We start from the raw sequence: 20,838 nt of genomic DNA, 5'->3' as shown, positions 1-20,838 counted from the left end.
TCCACTGCCTCGCTCCCACCTGTCTCCTCTGCCTCGCTCCCTCCTGTCTCCTCTGCCTCGCTCCCACCCGTCTCTGCTGCCTCATTCCCTTCCTTGTCTGCTGCCTTGCTCACTCCCTTCTCCTCCTCCCTGCCTGCTTCCCTCTTTTCTCTGCTGCCTGGCTTGCTTACTTCTCTGCAGCTTTGCTCCCTTCTACAGTGCTTGGCTTCCTTCTCCACTGTCTTCAGTCTTCACTCTTCGTCTGGATATGCAAGTTAACTGCCATCTTGGCTGGGTTAATTTGCATATCACTCTTGATTGGCTGGTGGGCGTGGCTGGTGGGCGTGGATGGTGGGTGTAGCGGAGTGATGGTTAATTTGCATATTACTGCTTTATTAGATAGAATGACAAATCACTCCAAAATGCAGTGGCTTAAACTCATGATTTTTTATCTCTTCATGGGCCTCTCCCTAAGATTGCTCAAGTATGATGGCTGACTTTTCAGGGTTAGTAGTCTCAGAGTTCAAGTTGAAAACTAGCCTTGAAAGTCATGCACAGCCACCACTTCCACAGTTTTCTACTGACTACAGAGGTCAGCCCTAATTTGATGTGGAAGGGGTCTACAAGTTGGTGTGAATGAATGGAGTCCCTCTTGGAAATGTTAAAGATAATACAAGGAGAGGGGGAGGGAACTTAAATGTTTAATAGCAATTTAGTAATATGGCCTATAATTGTCTTCTACTAGAATGTATCCCATGTAGAAAAATGAAAGGACTTGACACTTTCAAATTCAAAAATTCCTTAGGACCAAACAGAACATTGTTATGGTTACTGATGAAGTCTTGTTTTAGGAACTTAATTATACCCAATTCAATTCACAGCAATCTGTGTTATATAGCTGCTTTGCATCAGAGAAGGTCATGTTCTCACAAATAGATCTACTCATTTTGAAGTATTTCTAAGCCAGTATGGATATTTAGAGACTTCCTAGTATTCAACAACAGAACCAAATGATCATCTTGTCAAGAATGGTCATTAACATTACAGCTGGATGTTTACTTTCTGCTAAGTGTAGACATTAACTCCTTTCAATATTATTTTGATTGAACAGATTTAAAAGCATGTGTATGCATACAACTAGTCTAAATAGATGACTTCTCTAAGATCAGCAACTTCAGTGGGGACTAAGTCAATGCAAATGAAAAAACAATGTGACTTAGAAAAATATATAGATGAGCTATATGCTTGACATTGAAATAGAGTCTTATATTAATTTTTAAGTCAAGTAATTAAAGTTTAATCCTATTTTTACATAGAATTCTGTTGATGGAAAAGGATATACTCCACCTCTGTCATTAATCCTTAAAGAAGTTCAAATGATAATTATTAAACTTTAAATATTATAACCATTAATAGAGGGAGAAGGAGTTTTCTATTGTCCTTAACTACTATTACCAGTCAAACAAAATAGAACACTTTAAAAAATAATGTAATTTTTAAGAGTTTTTATTGAAAATTTACTTTTAATAAATTAATGGCAGGTATTGGTCTCAATCCATTCTGTAGAAATTATTTTTTGCTGTACACATATTATTTGGTTAAAATAAATGTGTGAATAACCTCAGATTTGTAAGCAAATTAGCACAGTTTAAATTTGCTCTGGTAGGTCAATTTGGTGTAGGGAACTATATGAAAAGGAAATGCTTTTGGGGACTTATTTTAGAGATATATTATTTTCTATGGCCTACAAATTTTCTATGCATACTAATTTTCTATGCATGTCTCTACTGAAAGTCATAATAGTAATTGTTTGATGGTGCTATTTTAAAGTTATCTATAATAATAAAAGGGTAATATGCTAATCAGACCAGACATCCTTCTGGAACAAAGCCAGGGCCTGAGGGAAGCCAGCCCGGGTCCCAGGTGCCAGAGGGAAGCCAGTGCTGGCAGTTGGGGGAAGGGAGGCTTACTCTTGCATGAATTTTGTGCACCAGGCCTCTAGTTTTGTAATAAAAATTTTAATCTTATTTCAAACTTGGCATGCATGTGTGTGTGTGTGTGTGTGTGTGTAGACATTCAGAGCAGGGTGGCTGATCCTTATGTCTAAATGTATTCTTTGTAATGTTTGTTAGGATTGTATAAACTGATAAATCATTTATAATGCAAATATATCTTTGGATTAAATTAGACATTAATCCATAAAATAGATTCATCTTAATTGATAATAGTAAATTTAGCTTCTTGACATCTAAATAACAGGCCACTAGAGAATTAAGGAAATAGATATAATATTGAAAGTTTAAGAGGAAGGCACTTGAATAGTTGAGAAAGGTCTAAATTGTATGTTCTAATCTCTGTAGGCAGGTCAAGGGCGGAAGTACAGCAGTGAGCTATTAACAGCAGAGGGACATAGAATGAATTGTGACAGAGTGATAAAGAAGAAGTCAAGGAGAAAATAATAAGGAATGCTAGACTCCAGAGACAACGATTCATTTAGGTTCAACCCTTGTGCCTTTCTCTGAAATAATATCTCTTTCTCACAGTACTTCATTCTTCTGTACTGAATACAACACCAGCAAGGACCAGCAAAGCAGGAGTTGGAGACAATGGCTGAGATCAGGGAGCATCACCAGAAAAAAACTTAGTGAAGCATGCTGTACACAGATTTTAACATCTCCATTTCTTCTGCTCTCTCACAGGTTTTCTGAACCAGATGAATAACTCAAGTCACTCTGTCCTTCAGCCTTCATTCCAAGGATGCATGCAGCTCATTCAAGTGGATGATCAACTTGTAAATTTATATGAGGTGGCACAAAGGAAACCAGGAAGTTTTGCAAACGTCAGCATTGACATGTGCGCCATCATAGACAGGTAAATGGTCTTTTCATCCTGCTTCAGATTGTCCAGACCTTTCAAATTCATGTTTATGTTGTGGGATGAATGAAACACTCACCCTCCCACCCACCCCTCTGATGGGCTAGGCAGGAAGAGCCTTTTGCCATGCCCGTGGTCCTATATGTGTGATTTTAGCAATGCCTTTTATATCAGGACATGGATATACATGATAGAACAATCTGTGATGTCACATTACTCCATCAACCTCGCTCAGTAAGTGTGAGCATTATGTAAGTGGTTTTGCAATCAATGGTTGAGCTATAAAGGAACTCCGTTTATTTTTAGTTTTGCTTCCTATACGCACAAGCAGAGATGCCCTTCTCTCCTTGTCTTGGTCACAACTCATCCTTATAATATTGTCCCAGCTAAAGCCTCCTCGAAGTAAAAGAAGTATTAAAAAATGTTGGTGGGCTATGTGGGGGCTTATAGAAGCAGAATGTTTCATGTAATTGAGTTTGCTTATAAAATACATGTGCTAAAATATTGCAAAATCTAATCTTTATTAGTTTTTGCAACTCTGAGGAGGAGCTTTTTAGGAAAACTGAGTTGACTTCTCACACAATGGAAATATACCTCTTTTGTATGAAATATTGTGACAGAATTACATATTCTACCTTAATATGATTCTAAAATTGCCTTTTCTTCCAGCGTGAAAATATTTCATTTTCAGATGTTTTACCCATAAATCACACCTAACCATTTACTGAATTTAACCTGGTGAATTTAGGTGATTTTAAAAAAACATTTTAAAATTAGAGGGCTATCTTATCCTGAAAGATAACTTAATTAATTTTATATTTTAAGAGATGAAATTTCTATGCCTCAATATGCTCCCCCCAAAATATATATACCTGAAATATCTAATAATATCATTTAATTTAAGAAGGTATCTTTGGGGAAGTCATTCAAAGATATATGATTAATCTTAAAAATATATAAAGCCATTTATTAAAAAGTAAGTTTTTCCATATAATTTAAATAAAATACTATTCGTGTGAAATAAATTAATTTATGACAGCTACAGATTATGACTTTTTAAAGCCTTAACATACTTGTAATAAAATTTGACATATCACAGTGTTTATTTCAATTACATACTTGCAAATACTCATAATGGCAGTCTAAACAGTTTATATTTAAACAGAACAATGAACAATTTTAATAGAAATATACTCATAATTTTGAACCATCAATATTGTGTAATAACTGTTATTTCTGCCTAATGAAAATGGTAGCAGTAATCAGAAAAAGTGAGAGATGAAGTTTTACAACCATATTCTGGTATTAGATGTTTATCTGTAAATTTTAGTAATTGTTTTCCATTCAGGAAGATTTTTCTTCTTAGTAATAGTTATATAGCATATGGGGATATTTTACTACCTTGTCCATTTTCCATGCCAGTAGCTTTAATAATATAATAATTCCTGTCAGTAATAACCAAGTTAATTCTTTCAGCTTTTGTAAACAGGCTAGATTTTATGGCAATATTGCTGATTCACTTCAAACAACATGTTTCCTGAGCGTTATTGTTATATTGTTTGCTACTGAAGAAGTATGGGAGAGAGATTGACATTTTAATAGATTACTCCTGTGAAAAAAGTGGGAGTTAAATTGGCCTCAAAAGAATGAATGAGATTTTGGTAAATGAACAGAGTAGAATATGGTCTTCCCGGTGAAGATGTAGTATGGGAAATGCAAATTTCAATTTTTGGTAGCTGTGGGAATAGAGTCAATCCCATTGTCCATGTTGTCAAGTGTTCTGCAGCTGACAGAACAGGGAATTTCTTCCCTGTCCCTCTGGATGATAACCCACCTCTGACACAGGTCCACAAATTTCCTAAAACCACTATGGAATCCATGTTCTGCTTGTCTCATTTTTTAAGGAAATAACTTCTGTACATTAACTACCAATGTGTGGAATACCACATTCCTTTATTTACTTAAAATGTCTTCAGGTCAAAATCTTAATCTGTGAAGTGTTGTATTTTTGTAAATATGACACAAGACTATGTTCACCTATTGGAACTATTGAGGAGATCATTGGGGATTTAGTCTGTATCTGCCAGGTGAGAGGACCAGTGGGTTTAGCCTGAACTCATATATTGGTGACCCACTAGGTCACACTTTAATGACACATCCTTAGCTCACCTCTTGTTCATTCCCACCCCCACCCCCACTAACTAAAATTTTGCAATTGCCGTATCTCTTCCATTTTGTTTTCAAACTATCTAAATACTACGTAAGTAAGCCTGCATTGGCTCTTTCTTACTTTTCTCCCTTCAAACTTCAGCTTGATTATTTGAAAGCTTTCTCTTTTTTTGGAGGGGGGAGTGGATAAATGAGAACATAGGGTGAAAAAAATATCTGCAAGTGTGATTTTTATAAAATGTTTGGAGATAATAGGAGCAGCTGCAATGATTTGATGAGTAGAACTTAGAAAAATAGTTTGGGGAAGATGACACTAAGGGAGTTTTGCTGTGTGTCCTGGAATACCTTATGATTTCAACTTATTTTTCTTTCTTTGTGTGTGGATTTACACGTGGCTTGTTTCCTGTAAAATGTAGAAACAGGGAGTTATTATATATCATAATCCAAGTGAGAGATTCTGGTGGCCTCAGAGCAGTGCGTTGGCACAAGAGGTATTGAGATGTGGTTGATTCTGAATATACTTAGTGGTGTTTCTTTATGTGTTAGATGTGGAGCATGAGAAGAAGAGAGGAAATGATTTGGTACAAGCAATTGGAAGGAAGGCGTTGCTGTCTCCTTAGATGGGAAGGCTAATGGTAGAGATTGGTCAGGGGGAAAAATCATGAATTCAGTGGTGAGCATGAGTTGAGATGTCTATTGGACATTTGGGTTGAATTGTCAGGAAGGCACCGGGATGTAATTATGTAACAAGCATATATCAGCAGACTGATAAAATGGCCATGTTGACCTATTGAGGGCCTCTGGTTTCTTCAGCTATATTTCCTAAACAGCCATAGACCTGGAAGCGCAAGAGGCGAATAGAGGGCAAGAAACCTCTTCCAACATCGGAGGCCTCTAGCTCTACCCTTTCATTGATACCCTGCTCTCAGGGAGGAGGGCCTCTGTCACATCCTCGGTTGCTAGAACACTCTCTGAAATCAGAAAGCTATCCAGCACATAAACTCTTGATTTCTCCTTGCATAATAACCATCTTTAATCTGTTCCTAGCACCCTTACATTGTTGATTCCTTATGGCAAACATCTTTAGACGCCCTTTATAGTTCCTATTAGTAGCCCATTTGCAGGAATATCCTGCAAGCGGCTTTGCGGCCACCGCGCCTGCACCCGCTCGCCACTGCTGCCCGCCTCACTCCGCCTCACTCCGCCCTGCTCCGCCCCGTTCCGCCCCGCCCCGCCCAGGCTTTCCCTCTGGCAGCCACCTTGCTTTCCGCTTTTCCTCCCTCTTCCAAGTTGTCTTCAGTCTTCACTCCTCCCTCTCTCAGCGTATGCAAATTAGCCACCATCTTTGTTGGATAACTTGCATACTCGCCCTGATTGGCTGGTGGGTGTGGCTTTGGCTGGTGGGCGTGGCTTGGGCGTAGTGAAGGTGCGGTCAATTTGCATATTACTATTTTATTAGGTAGGATTCCCAACCCACTTCTCTCTAACCTCTTTTCAGGTGTGCAAATATGAGCCAAAGCCCCTAAAGTTAGCTTTACTCACTTGCTCCTGCCAGAGAGAACTACAACAGAATCATGGGGCATTTCAAAGGAAGTGAGGGGAGAAGGGAAGGGAGGGTGGGAAGAGGGAGAGAGTAAGAGAAGGGGATGGGGGCTGGAGTAAGACCTGGGAGGGTCCTAGCAAGTATTGGTCAGAATCTGTAAAGGAGGAGAGCTGCTGCAGCCTTGGAACGTGAGAATCTCTGAGGAGTTACTCTGTGATGCCTTGTCTGTGATTCTTACAAGGACATATGGGATGAAGAAGCTGCTGTTGAAATATTTTGAGTTTAAGTAGGTGGTGTTCTTGCCTCATTTGGAAAAAATGTATCTGTTTTGTGAGTAATAGTAAAGCCTGTTTTGCTCGTTGTGACGTGTGTATCAATCCTAAGACCCTCATAGCTTAGCTGCCAGAGAGGTCATTTTTCTTTGCCATAGTCAGGGGGAGCCATGTGACACAGTCCTGGCCACTGACAGATAAGCAGAGGTCAGCTATGGTGTTCTTGAGAAAGTGTTTATTTCCTGATTCAGCTGTCACCCCTGCCCCTACACTGTCCTTTTTTCCAATGCAGACACCATGCCTGGAGCTGTGCAGTCAAGAAAATTTCAGCTTGAGTGAACCAGAGTCAGAAATCACCTTCACTCCTTTTTATGTGAAAAAAAAGTAATCCTTGTTTATCCAAGTCACTGGAGTCAAATTTATTTTTCTTGGAGCCAAAAGCAGCTGTTTTTTTTTTTTTTCCATCTTCCAATTCTAAAATCAACCAATACCTTCCCTTTAGCGGCAAATTCCCAAGTGTGTTTGTTGACGGCTTTGAAAGAAAAGAGGGTACATTTCTTTGGGGGTCTATTAAGTTGCATGCCAGTGATGTCCCCTAGAGACTGGCACTTGGGCACTGAGTGGCTATTTAGAGACCAGAGCAAATTCATATTGTCAGAACCAGCATCTGGTAGAAAAACTGGTACAAGTAGTTCATTAGTATTATAATCTTAGCTTTCCTGTCGCCTCCCTTGTAAATATATTAAGAAACAAAGCCAGTAAACATTCTGAATAGCACAGGGAGCGGAAGAAGAAGAGTAAATATCCCAGCCTACAAAATTACCCCTTGAGAAATTCTGAATAGACTGGATCCTATTTCTGAGTTGGTAATTAAGTCTTCATTATATCTTTGGATAGAAGTGCATATTCACAGTCCCAGTTTTTAGTTTTTATGGCAGTGCTGTCTTTTCAAGAACATCTACTCAGTTTGTTTGATTTTTTTTTTCCTTGAAAGAAAAGAAGTATAGGATTTCTTTATAGGAGCCTTTAAAGGAGGGTTAAATAGATATAGTGATGTTTCAAAACTAAGCTGACTATTGAAAAGGTGAACAACAAAGAAAGAGATGAATATTATCAGTTCAGAAGGAGGTCATGCATTTCTGTAAAAGCAAGGCTAAAATGTATAGGCCTAACTTGAATGAATAAAATGTTATTTATTTTTTAAAATTGATCTTCATTTGCTCATGAGCTCCCACTTCCAACCCATACCTGAAAATCTAAATATTTGAACACATGTATTTGGGTACCCTAATATATAATATATGTTTTTTTTTTTTTCAGTCAGTATGATATGAAAGCTCATTCCAAGGTCAATTGGGCTATTACCCCATTTCAAGTGTCTTCCTTGACCCCACCAGCATGGCCCTTGGGTCAGAACCAGTCAACCTCTGTAACATCTTGTAATCAGAGGAGTGGGATCTGTTCCATGTGCTCTCAAGTTGCTTCTGGGCTCCCCAAAGGTCCCCAGCTAGCTTAGTCTTCAGGGATTACCCTCTGTCACAACTGCCTACTGCTCTGGCCTTGTGGTATGCCGTGGCTACTGCTAGGCTCAGGTTTGGGGGTCTGTGTAAGGAGCTAACTTGCCCAATTTGTCTAAGACTGTTCCCCTTTTAGTACTGAGAACTCTGTGCCGGGAGAAACCCTTCAATTTGGGTAAATTAGGATGGTTGGTCACTCAGGATCTGTGTGCTCTTTGCCCTTTTTCTCCTAAATCGTTTTCCCTGGTGTACCGGAAAGCCATCTAAGCATTCTTTTAGATCCCACAGGAACACACAGTGATTTCTAGACCTCTTGCAAACTGCACACAAGTTGAAAGTATTCATGGTATGTGTGAGGGTGTGGGGTGTGGGAATAGCGGTCTTTGCCTCAGCATGTCTTGCTCTATATGTACTCCATAGCACTCACCTCAGGCTGACATGAAGCTCTCCATAAATTCCCAAAGGCAGAATGGAGGGCACACGACACCAATGCCATAGGATTTCTAAGTCTCTGTTGAGATTCATTCAGTCTATAAATATTTATAAAAGATCACACTGAGTGTGAGCACCCCTTTCTGGCACTTTAATGCTGATATGGCAGAGAGAGGATCATTGATCAGAATTTAAACTGTCCTAACACTTTGGGCTCCTCTTCTCTGCTCTCCAAGATCTAGCTCTTCCAAACCAAATCTCCTTGGTTTTAGACTACTTTGCCAAAATTGAATCTTCACATCTCCAAACATGTTGTCCTAGTCCAGAGTCCAGAGGTGAACTCTCCCAGTCCAGATTCCCTGTGGAAATGCCATTGGTTCACTGAGTGGACAGCCACAGTACAAGAAAAAAATGGATGAACCTTTTTAAAAAGCCAAAACTTTGACTTGAAATATCTAAAAATGACTTCCACTGTATGAAAGGGAAGGCCCATGTCTCAACCATGGATATTTCTGCAGTGGCACTGTTTATGCCCATGTCTGAATGCCCTTCCCATGTACCTGTGAGCTGCTCCTGTGTGCAGTCCCGTCCTCGCCCAGGCAGAATTGCAGCTGCCATCCCTCTGACAACTTCAATTTTGGAATTTCCCAGTTTTTTTCATTAACTACTTTAAAAAATGTGTTTTGTTTTGTGTTTCATTTTAATGTCTGTCTTTTTTATTAGTTAGTAAGGATGTAGGATCCTAACTGTGAACTGCTACCCTCTGGGTCTGAAAGTGTTCATATATTTCCAAGATGACCACCCCTTTCTGTCGGTTCTTAAGAACTGTTCATGTCATCATGCCAGCTGGTGTCAAATTGTGCTAGCACCTCTTATACATTGGGAACCATTTTGTCTTTTACCAATAGATTCTATGACAATTACATGAAACTGGTAAAGGAGGCAAAATGTTTCTCAGGTAAAGTTCACATTGTTTCAAACGTTGTGCCTGTTAAATTCTGGCATCATTATGACTCTGATCCCATCAAATTCCAAAGCAGCAAGGAACAGGTCGGCTGGAACCCATTCCTGGAGAACCAGAACCAACAAGGAGTTTTTCAGGCTTGACGCCAGATTTCCCTTTTGCAGAAAGAACACCCGTCAGAAACACCCTGAGAACAAAATATGTACAGGGTCCTAAAACCAGATCACCAGTTCAAAATAAACATCTAGAAAAAAGAACTAGTTATATATCCAGTTTTGATTTTTTTCACATGACCGGGCATGTTGTGAATCTTTATTGTAGATATATTTATGTTGTCTCTGCACCTTATCTCAGTTCTTTCCTGTCTTGGATCCCATTGATTTTATATTGCAAATGGCCATGTTCTTTCTTTCTCTCTTGGGGCTAAATTGAATTAGTAGTAGATTTCTGGAAAGCCCTGTTTGCTCATGCTAGGTCAGATGCATTTCTTGTATTAGATGCATGGCTCTGTGTATAAACTTCCTTGGCCTTCTGGGCTAATTTAGGCTCCCCTTTGATCTTGAACTCCATTGCCAGAGACATTTGGTTTCTTTTAGAAGGACCCTGAGAGGACTCTCCTGTTTACACCTAGACATGTAAGCCTTAGTCATTGATCTAGCACAAAAACACACGTTCAGTGACCCCACAGTGTCACACCCAGGGGAGCCCCTGTTCCAGTCATCTCTCTGAAGTGATTTCAAAGTGACTTTATTTTTAAATACAAGTAAAGGACTAGAGTGACAAAATTTATTTTTAAAAAGAAAACATAGTAGTGAAATGCCAGAGGAGATAACTCTCCTAAGAGAAAAAGGCAAAGAAAAAAAGCCAAATTAACCATTTTAAGATTCAACAGCAGCCTTATTTGTCTTTGATGTATTGCATGTATTAGGACAAAAGAAAACTATATTTGCTTGTGGCGTGCCATATCTCTGTGCTTTGACATTTAAATCCCAAGGAAGGCCTAGTGTATAAAAGTAATGTCAGAAGACACTTATGCATTTGAAGATAAGCAGAAAGGAAAAAAGATAAATAATTTTAACATGTAGCTAAGTCAACAACAGGGAGATTTAAATGAGTCATTAAGTTTTATTTCTTGTTTTTCATGTTAGATTACCTGACAAAATAAAAACAAAAGCAACTAATTAAACAACATATTTAAAAGAAGTGCCTTAACAAATATTTTCTTTTTAAGATAATTGCTTTTGTCAGTTACTTAGATATATTGCAAAACTTTCATTGAATTCATTTAACTGCTCTCCTCTAAAGCCAGCTTTACATATTAACCAAAGCTCACCATTCCCTTTGTGAAATACAGGGAGTGGTACCACTGGCCTGATGGTTGAAGAGTTGAAGCAATGGGCTACCATCTTTCATCTGGTATCCTCCTCACATGTTGTGTGGGAGTTAATTGTTCATTCCCAAATATGTTTAGGCAAGTAATAATTGCTATTGTAATAACATAGTCTAAGTACATTTTCAAATGCTTAGGGACAGAGTTTCCATTACAGCAAATGGAATGTTCTTAGAAATATAAGTACCTCAAAACAAAACTATCAGTTTAAGTATGGGAAAAAAAAAAACTGGAAAAATCTGCAGAGGGTGACTATAGTTTTCACTGCACTTTAAGAAACTAAAACTAGAAATTGAGGATGGAGCTTTATGGAAATGGGTCATTAGAAAGGCAGGTGGACCAGACTTATACAATGTTTTTTGGAATTTTTAAATTTGTTATTGAATTTATTGGGGGTGACATTGGTTAATAAAAGTATATGGATTTCAAGTGTACAATTTTATAACACTAGAGGCCTGGTGCACAAAATTCATGAATGTGGGGTAGGGGGATCCCTCAGCCCGGCCTGCACCCTCTCCAATCTGGAACTCTTTGTGGGATGTCTGACTGCCTGTAGGATCAAGCCTAAACCCCAGCAGTCAGACATCCATCTCGCAATCCGGGACTGCTGGTTCCTAACCACTCACCTGCCTGCTGGCCTGATCCCCCTAACTGCTCTCCCCTGCCAGCCTGATCACACCTAACCACATCTGCCTTGGCCCTGCCACCATGGCTTTGTCCAGAAGGTCGTCAGGAAGACATCCGGTCTAATTAGCACATTACCCTTTTATTAGTATACACCAGTGATGGCGAACCTATGACACGCATGTCAGCACTGACATGCGTAGCCATTTCTGATGACACACGGCCGCTGAGGCGGCCGCATGCCGAGGATGAAACATTTGCTGCTCCCTGAGGATGAAACATTTGCGAAATAATGTTTTTTCCTCAAAGTGACACACTACCCAAGTTATGCTCAGTTTTTTGGCGAAGTTTGACACATCAAGCTCAAAAGGTTGCCCATCACTGGTATAGATCATTTGTGTATTGCATCTAGTGTTCACTATGCAAAGTCATTTCTCTTTCCATCACCATTTATCTCCCCTTTACTCTCTTCTACCTGTCCCATCCTTTCTCTCTTGTAATCACCATGTAGTTGTCTATAGAATTGAAATTAGCAGAGCCCAGAGCAATTCCTGCTGGCTAGTGAGTCATTGAGTATTAAGTTAAATTAAAATGGTTAAAATATGTATCCTTTTAAAGTTTTATTTCTTTACTTCATTAAATTCAACATATTTAAGACTTCTGCAGTATGGAAAAAGAAGGTAGAATTCACTTTTTTTCTTTTGTTCGCTGCATTCCAAATAACAGGGAGAGAAAGGGAGGGAGAAAGGAAGGGAGGGATTATTAAATTGCATTGCTCTCTGGTTTATTGGTATGGGGCATCCCTACTTCTGTTAAAATAGAAATCAGGGTAAAAATTAAAGAATGGTGTCTATGTACTATATAAGTTTAAAAATAACATTTTCTTTGAAAATTTTCCTTTACTATTTAAATGATCTATGACCTGAGAAAAATTGGGTCATTTCTCTATGGCAAGAAAAATAGTTTTATTAAGACTTGGGATTTGTCATCATTTTTTATTAATTGAACAGAAGTACTTCCTCTTCCTGTGGTTGTATGTCTATTACCCAGAAACTAGTTTCAAGAGGGCAACTAAGCTTAACTTTTTAAATAACTTTTTAGATAAATTCTGTAAGTAATCCATTGCCCTATTAGAGATAAATTCTTCTTCATTGAATGTGTCTATGAATTCATTGAGGAATGTATTAGAGTCTGAGTCTCATTTTGCTTACTAAATCCCACTTACATCAAAAAGAATATTACATGAGCAAGAGAGGGATACAGATGGAAGGGATGGGGAGTGTGTGTGTGTGTGTGTGTGTGTGTGTGTGTGTGTGTGTGTGTGTTTGGAATGTACTTGAAAGTGGGTCTGTAATAAATGTTAACATCCAAATTGTAATATCTGTAAAGGCTATCTTAATCAGCAAATAGATTGATATAAATAGACCATTTATTAATAATTGTGAGGAGGGTAGATTTTCTAAGTTCCATACAAACAAGATAAACTCAGTTTGCTTTCCATAAATGGAGCCTACTAAACTTTTATTCCAGTAGCTTCATGATCTTTGATTCTATAGCATAATTCCCAAAAGGCCTCATCAACATGAAAATTGCTTTCATGGGCACACTTCACTGAAGGACCCCCTATGGGCATATGGACATGATATAAAAGTTAATTCCCTTTACTTGAAACTTCAGGCATTTGAAAATGAAAGAAGAAAGAAAAAAACTTTAAAATATGAGTGACATTTCTAAAGTTAGAAACACCGTACACAAGAAGGCAAGTTTCATTCACACGGCTGTTATATTTTCTTAACTCAGGAGACATTGGTTAATCTCCAGAGAAGGCCAAAGCCCTGGGACTGCCCACACAATGAGAAAACCAAAGGTGCAGAACAGGAACTCTTCTCAAAGGGGCTGTACTAATTTAGCTGTGGACACAGGAGACATTCATAAGAAGTTTAAAAGCTATATTAAGAAGGGAGTACTGTTTAATCATTTTAGACAGTGGTTTCTGCAGGAAATTAATGAAAGGGGAATCACTGTGGGCTGATGTGGCTGGTAAAAGCTCCATAGAAGTATGCTGAACTTTAGAGGAACTGTTATCTCAGATGATAAGAAATTAAGGGAAACAATATGCCAGGCAAGAGCAAAGACATGAGTAGATGTGTGGAGGCACAGATGACCATGTAGTAGTTCTGAAACATTAACATGACTAACGGAGAGCAGAAAGCTTGTGTAGGTGGTTATGGAAGAGATGAAAATATATATTACTTATCCACTCATTCCACAACCATTCATTGATTACCTACCAGGTGCCAAGGATAGTGTTAGCCTGGGTGAATAAGACATGGAGCCTACATCCTTATTAACTAATAAAAGAGACAGACTTTTTTAAAAATGCAGTTATTGAGAAAACTGGGAAATGCCAAAATTGAAGTAGTCACAAAGGATGGCAGCTCTAATTCTGCCCGAGTCCAGGTCCAGGTGAAGATGGAGATTGCACATGGGAGCAGCTCACAGGCACATGGGAAGGGCATCCCTGGTGCATGGAAGGCCCACGCAGAAGAACATGGGATGTAAGTAACATGGTAACTTCCAGGAAACTCATGTAGTGAAAGTAGGGTCTCCCAGAGAATGACAGCCATTAGTGTGACACTAGCATTTTAAGGAGAACCCATTCCAAAGGGGACTAGTAAAAGGATGACAATGAAACCCCTGGTCAATAAGGAATCGTTGAAGGATTTGCAGGGAAGTCAAGTTTTGCATTACTAACAGTTACTCTGGTGATCTGAGCAGAGGTGGGGAGAGCCTGCACTCTTGCAGTAGCAATAGGCCTGGATGAAAGGGCCAATCCAATGTGTTTCTAAGTTGGACTAGGGCGATCTCATTATATATGGACACCAGGAAGGTATTGGTGGAAAGATAAACTGGTTTCAGAGAGAAAAAGGCTTTAATAAAATATAAGTATTATCTTCACTAGTCCCTGAACAGTGTCTTAACTGAATATTTGTGTAGTAATAAGTAGGTTAGAGTAAGGTTTTATTGGGATCTAGTGAATGGTGAAAACTAGTAGCAGCAATTAAGCAATAGGGGAAGTCAAAGAGAGAAAGTTAAAATAGGAAAGGCAGAGCTGTTAGAAGTGCAGGTAATGACACAGCGGAAGAAGGAGAAACACAGAAGAGGTCAAGTCAAGAGCTGTCCTGTCTAAGGCACAGTCACTAGTTCAATGTAGCTTTTGAATACCAACTTCTACTGTAGGTGTGCTGTAAGCGCAATACACACTAGATTGTGAATTCTTAGTACAAATAAAGGAATGTAAAACATCTCATTCATAAGTTTTATATTTATTTCATCGTTGTATTCAATAAAATATGTTAATTCCGCCTCTCTATTTTTTTAAAATAGGGTTAACGTGACATTTAAAATTGCATATTATATATGGCTCACTTGGTATTTGTATTGGATAGAACTGGTCTAGAATCTCTAGATAGTTCCAGCTGCAGACTGTGAAGCTGTAAAAGAGGCTCAAGGTTCTGTGTTAATTTTGTCCAAAAAGGAATGAAAAGATCCATGCAACTTCTAATAAGACTCAGTAAGTTGTTCTTTAGAGCTGTTTTCTTTCATAGTCAGTGGGGATTCCCAGAAGGTCTGGGAAACTGGCATCCATCTGAAATGCTCAGTCCCTTTTAATTAGTTAGATGTTTCCTTAAGCCCTAAATCTGCTTGCAGTACCATCCCCAGAGATTGTCTTTACAGACTTAGAAGCCAGATGTGTTGGTTTTTCTCCTGGAATATTAATTCCCTATTCATTAAAAATAAAATAAAAAGTATTCATGAAAAATGATGAGCCCTAAATTAAGTAGACAAGATTTTAGTTGAGCATACTTTAGAACTTCCCGTTTTACAGATTAAATTCTTCCACGAAAATATCTGTCAGTCATACAAATGTGTATAGGTTAACATTCCTAAAGTAAAAGTTAGGTCTCAATTAGAAATTGCTCTCAGCTACTAGGAACAAAGGTCCAATTAGAGTTTATTAGATAAGTCTGCAATTTCTTATTTCACATGAAAGATGTCTGAAGGAGACAACCCAAAGCTTGTATGGTAATTCCAGAAAGCAATCAGAGACCCTAATTACTTCAATTTCCTTAGTTCATGGTTTCCATTCTCCTAATCACAAAATGGCTGCCTGATCTCCAGACATTTCATCTGCCTTTCAAGAAAAATGTAGGAAGGCCCACCTCCCCTTTTAAAAAAAATTTTTCCCAAAGTTTCATGCAACACACTCACTAATATCTCATTGGCTAGATTTAGTTATGACTGTAGGGAGTTTCAAGATACACTGGAATTATAGTCATTTATTTTAGGTGGTAATATACCTACCTACTAACATTTGGAGTTACATTACTGAGGTAGAAGAAGAAAATTGGTAATAGAATAGACAAATAGCAGTTGATAGCCCATGTGATAACTCAAAAAGTAAAATTAAAAAAAATATTTAAAGTTATGCTTCCTGAAAACAATTGATGCAGCATTTGTATAACTTATTGAAGTTATACATATTTTATATTTTTCCTCTAACCATTCAAAAATAAATACATTTATCTAGTCTTTTGCCTTTAGTCTTAGGCAATAGACGTTTTGCTGTATTCAAGGCTGAATAAGATATAGCCTCTCTCATCAAGGATTTTATAATACAATGGCAGAGGTGGGTATATACCCTGGTTCTTATACTGATTATGTAAACTTCTCCTACTTGAAATTGATCAATAATTTCTTATTGCCCTTAGAAAAAAGACACAAATCCTTTAAGGAAGGTCTGAGTCTTGCTTCCCTCTGGAGTTCCATCTCCTCCACAACCTCTAGCCACGCTGCCTTTGCTCAGTGCCTAGGGTGCCCTCTCAGCCACCCTTACTTGCACTGTGATGTGAATTTGGAGTTGCCCCATCCCTGCCATTCATCACCTGTCCCTTGCCTTCTTATCCTTCAGACCAATTCAGAGGTACCTTGCTCAGAGAAACCATCTCAGATACTCTAAGACTTGGTTAGATTCTTTTAAACGTCTTCATAATCATACATTCAAGACTGACTATATGTCTATCTCCTCTTCTAGTCTTTAAGCTTCATTACAATAGGACACAGACCTGAATTTTCTCCCCATTCTGACTGCAGTACCTAGCTGTGCCTGACATTGGATATGCTTTAAAATGCATACTTTTTGGTAGAATGAACAAGTGAATGCAATAGTTGTACACACACACATACACACACACACACACACACACACACACATACACACACACACAACACATACACACACACAAACACACAAAGGGACTATGACAGTACAAAGAAGAAAGAGAATAATTCCAAATGGAGGAATTTGGAAATGCTTTGTGGAAAAAATGGGATTAAAGTTGGGCCTTCCAAGATGAAAAGTTAGTATCAGATAATAAGGGGCAAGGCTATCTTGGAAAAATGGACGGTTTAAACTAAGGCATGTGACATGGCTGAAATAGGAAGTTGCCACAAATTCTCAAAATCCCTGAAAGAAACATTCTAAGAATGTCCATAGTCAGGAGAAGCCATTAATATCTGGAATGTGATCATGCGCTTGTTTTTAACTCTATGCATTCTAGAGGAATTGGGTCATCAGATTTTATCCATTGGGAGGAAAGGCCACTTCAGTTCACTCATTCTTTAAACTATTCTGCCCCTTTCTTTCTCACCCTTCCTTTTGGAGTCAGTGGTCAGAATATCATAAAGTGGGCACATCATTAAAAAGTTTACTGAAATATTTTTAAAATAATTGTTTAGAGATACAGAATTTTCTAAATTCTTCTATTTGGCCAATGAGAGGAGAGTGTTGGAGAAAAGTGTTCAAGGTGAAAAGGAATTTGTTCAAATACAATCCCTTAGAGGGAACTCTATAACCAACTCCTGGTGATGAGAATGCTGTATCATGGCTGATACAGACTGAAATAAAAAATAAATCCAAAATTATCTACAAGGTAATATATGTGTCAAGAGGAGTACTTTCAATAAAAGGGATGAATGATGATGCAGTGGGTTCATGATGCAAGTTCATGATAACCAGGTGAACATGGGGTGAAGACAGAAGGGTGTGATGCAAAAGTAAATTATTTGGAGAGGGAATATTTCAGTCCTACGCTTCTCAGTCTTTTACGTGCATATGAATCACCTGGGATCTTGTTAAAAGAAAGATTCTATTCGGTAGGTCTGTAATGAGGACAGAGTTTCTGCATTTCTAACAAGCTCCAAGATGATGCTGATGTGGTTGGTCCATGGGTCACACCCTGAGTATAGAAAAGATGCAGGTGTATGGAAAATGCAGTTCAATGGTGAGAAGGAAGACCGGTGATGTGTTGCAGCTTATAACAAAAGAAGGAAGTATATTTCCTTTATCTTTTCCAGGGAAAATAAAGCAGATAATGTAGAAATGACATCTTATGAAATAGCCTTGCATTATGCTTAGAACACTGTAGCAACTAATTTCCATTTTCTCAAAACTGTATCTGTTTTTCACCTGTATCACCTGTCCTCTTTAGAGTTCCATGCCTTATATTACTATGAGAATGGAAATCAGAAAGCTGTTTTTCAGTAAGCCATTGTCTATCTCTATGTATAGAAAGAATACAGAAATATAAAACATAATATCTAAACTTATGGTTACTAGATACTTCTTGGCTAATTCATTCCTAGATTCTCTATAAACAATTGTGTCTTAATTTGACCCATTCATTGCAGGGAACTGTACAAGTCAAGGCTTATGGTTATAAACAATCTAAAAAATGAAAAAGTAATGGCTCTGATGAATTTAAGAAGAAATGGCATTCTGTAGCTCAAAAGTGAGCAAAGGCTGACCCCAAGATGAGCAAAGAAATACAGAGGTCTGTGACCTCTCACCAGAATACAATGTTCCAGAGTCCCCTGCAGTCATCCAGACTATCCTTCACGAGCCTGCTCTTTATGTGCCTCCTCCAAACTTAGTTTCCTGTGGGGGCGTCCAGTTGGCTGTGCTGACATGCCTGGCAGGACCCTTGCTCTTGTTTTCCTTAGTAGAAGGGGCTGCCCTGCCTCCCAGTCATCTTAGAGTTTCCTCCTGATAGAAATATCTTCCACAGACCAACTCAGACTAGTTCAAATACAGACAACTTATTAAAAGCTACTAGAGGCCCGGTGCATGAAATTCTTGCATGGGGGGGGGGAGGGTCGGGATTCCCTCAGCCCAGCCTGCACCCTTTCCAATCCGGGACCCCTCAGGAGATGTCCGACTACCGGTTTAGTAAACCGGCAGTCGGACATTCCTCTCACAATCCGGGACCTCTGGCTCCTAACTGTTCCCCTTCCTGTCTGCCTGATCGCCCCTAACTGCCCCCCCTGCTGGCCTGGTCACCCCTTACTGCCCACCCCCTGCCAACCTGGTCACCCCCAACTTCCCCTCTGCCGGCCTGGTCACCCCTCACTGCCCCCCCTGCTGGCCTGGTCACCCCACGCAGCCTGCTGTTCAGTCATTTGGTCGTCCCTCACTAACTCCCCTGCCATCCTTTCGCCCCCCCCCCCGCCACCCTGCTGTTTGGTCACTACTATGAGGGTGTCCTGATCAATTTGCATATTATCCTTTTATTAGTATAGACAAGTGAAATGATTAGGGAGGAATGTATTGAAATTCAAAAGTAGGTACCATAACAGTAGGGTGACCATATAATTTGTAGAAAACTGGGATGCTTTTAAGAATGAAAGGCATATAACAGGTATGAACTGGTTCTAACCTAGACAAACTGAGATGTGCAGTCACCTTACATAGCAGGTGTGGACCTTGCTGAGACTGAAGCTGGGGATGGGGTTTCTGGATTTAAGACAATTTTGAAGACACGAGTTCATGGACCTTTACCCACACATTCTGCATTAACATATCTGAGCTATAATGCACTCATTTTCCCCCTGGCTTGCTCTGCTTATAGTGTTTGTATACTAGTATTCTCATAAATTCTGTGAGAGGTACACATTCTTATTTTCTCAGCAACCCATTTCCTGTGGGCAACCCCCATCCTATCACAGGCTCTGGTTTCCCATTGGGTTCAGAGAAGCTAATCTGTCTTTAATTACAACCGTGGCCACTGAGACTGCTTTAGGGATATGCTTGTGATCAAGGCCAGCCATCATGAGAAACCATCTGGGATCATGAATCGGGCAGCCCTGGGCTGAGGACACAGTGGGAAAGCTTTGGAAAGCTAGAAATAAGCTAGCATCGTGGTTACTCTGTTGAGCTCCCTGATCAAGCATACACCCAACTCCATACTTTCCATTTATTTGAACTGATAAATTTTCTTTTCTGTGAAGGCAGACTCTGTTGTCTTTCCTATTATTACAATGGATCTCATCCCAACTAACACAGCTTCAGTTTCATGGTGCCCCATATATTTGGCCCTATAACTCCCTCTATTATGACCTTTGTTTATCTATCATTGCTAGCTGGCCAATCACTTTTATGTTTCTTACTTCAAATTCTGGAAATGAAATTTGTTGACTCAATTTATCTTTTTTTTCATCAGGCTCTGGTCATATATCTGCTGCAAATCCATGTCTTGGCTCCCCTAAGTCATGGGGGCTGACCAGGAGTCCCCTCTCAGAAGACCTGTATCAGTTTACTTCCCATGGGAATATCTGTAGGACAGGTATTGAGGCATCTGTATAAGATACAATTTTACACTCTACAATAACTTTATCCTGTTGTTGTTGTTTTTTATCATATCACCTGGATTATTGGTATGTTTCCCAGAAATGCTATAGAAATGTTGGTGGCAGTGAAGATAGCATCAGATGTTAAACCTATGGCCAGACCAGACCTTGGTTCAGCAACCTCTGTACTTGAGTTTTGGCTAAGAAAGAATTCAGAGACAAAACTCAATCTATAAGAGAAAGTTTATTTAGAAAGTTACAGAGGCAGAGGAAATGAGCATTAGAAGAAATGGGCTCAGGAAACAAGTTCTAGGAAGGGCCCTTGGAGCTTAGGAGAGAGAAGGTAGGGTGCCTGGGGGAGGGGAAAGGCTGTGGTGTGCTCACAGGAG

The 20,838-nt window shown here is 39.1% G+C and overlaps 1 protein-coding gene across 1 annotated transcript in view; it reads left to right on the top strand.

Moving 5' to 3' along the window:
• The window catches only part of CNTNAP2 (contactin associated protein 2), a 1,332,959-nt gene that overhangs the window by 522,335 nt on the left and 789,786 nt on the right, over positions 1-20,838 (top strand). Inside the window, exon 10 of the mRNA XM_054726631.1 lies at positions 2,679-2,850. Within this exon, the coding sequence (XP_054582606.1) occupies positions 2,679-2,850 (172 nt within the window). The remainder of the gene's footprint in view (positions 1-2,678; positions 2,851-20,838) is intronic.

Source organism: Eptesicus fuscus, chromosome 14, assembly GCF_027574615.1.
Source record: "Eptesicus fuscus isolate TK198812 chromosome 14, DD_ASM_mEF_20220401, whole genome shotgun sequence".
Taxonomy (NCBI): Eukaryota; Metazoa; Chordata; class Mammalia; order Chiroptera; family Vespertilionidae; genus Eptesicus; species Eptesicus fuscus.
The sequence above is the reverse complement of the archived record's forward strand: the minus strand, read 5'-3'. Positions and strand labels throughout refer to the sequence as shown.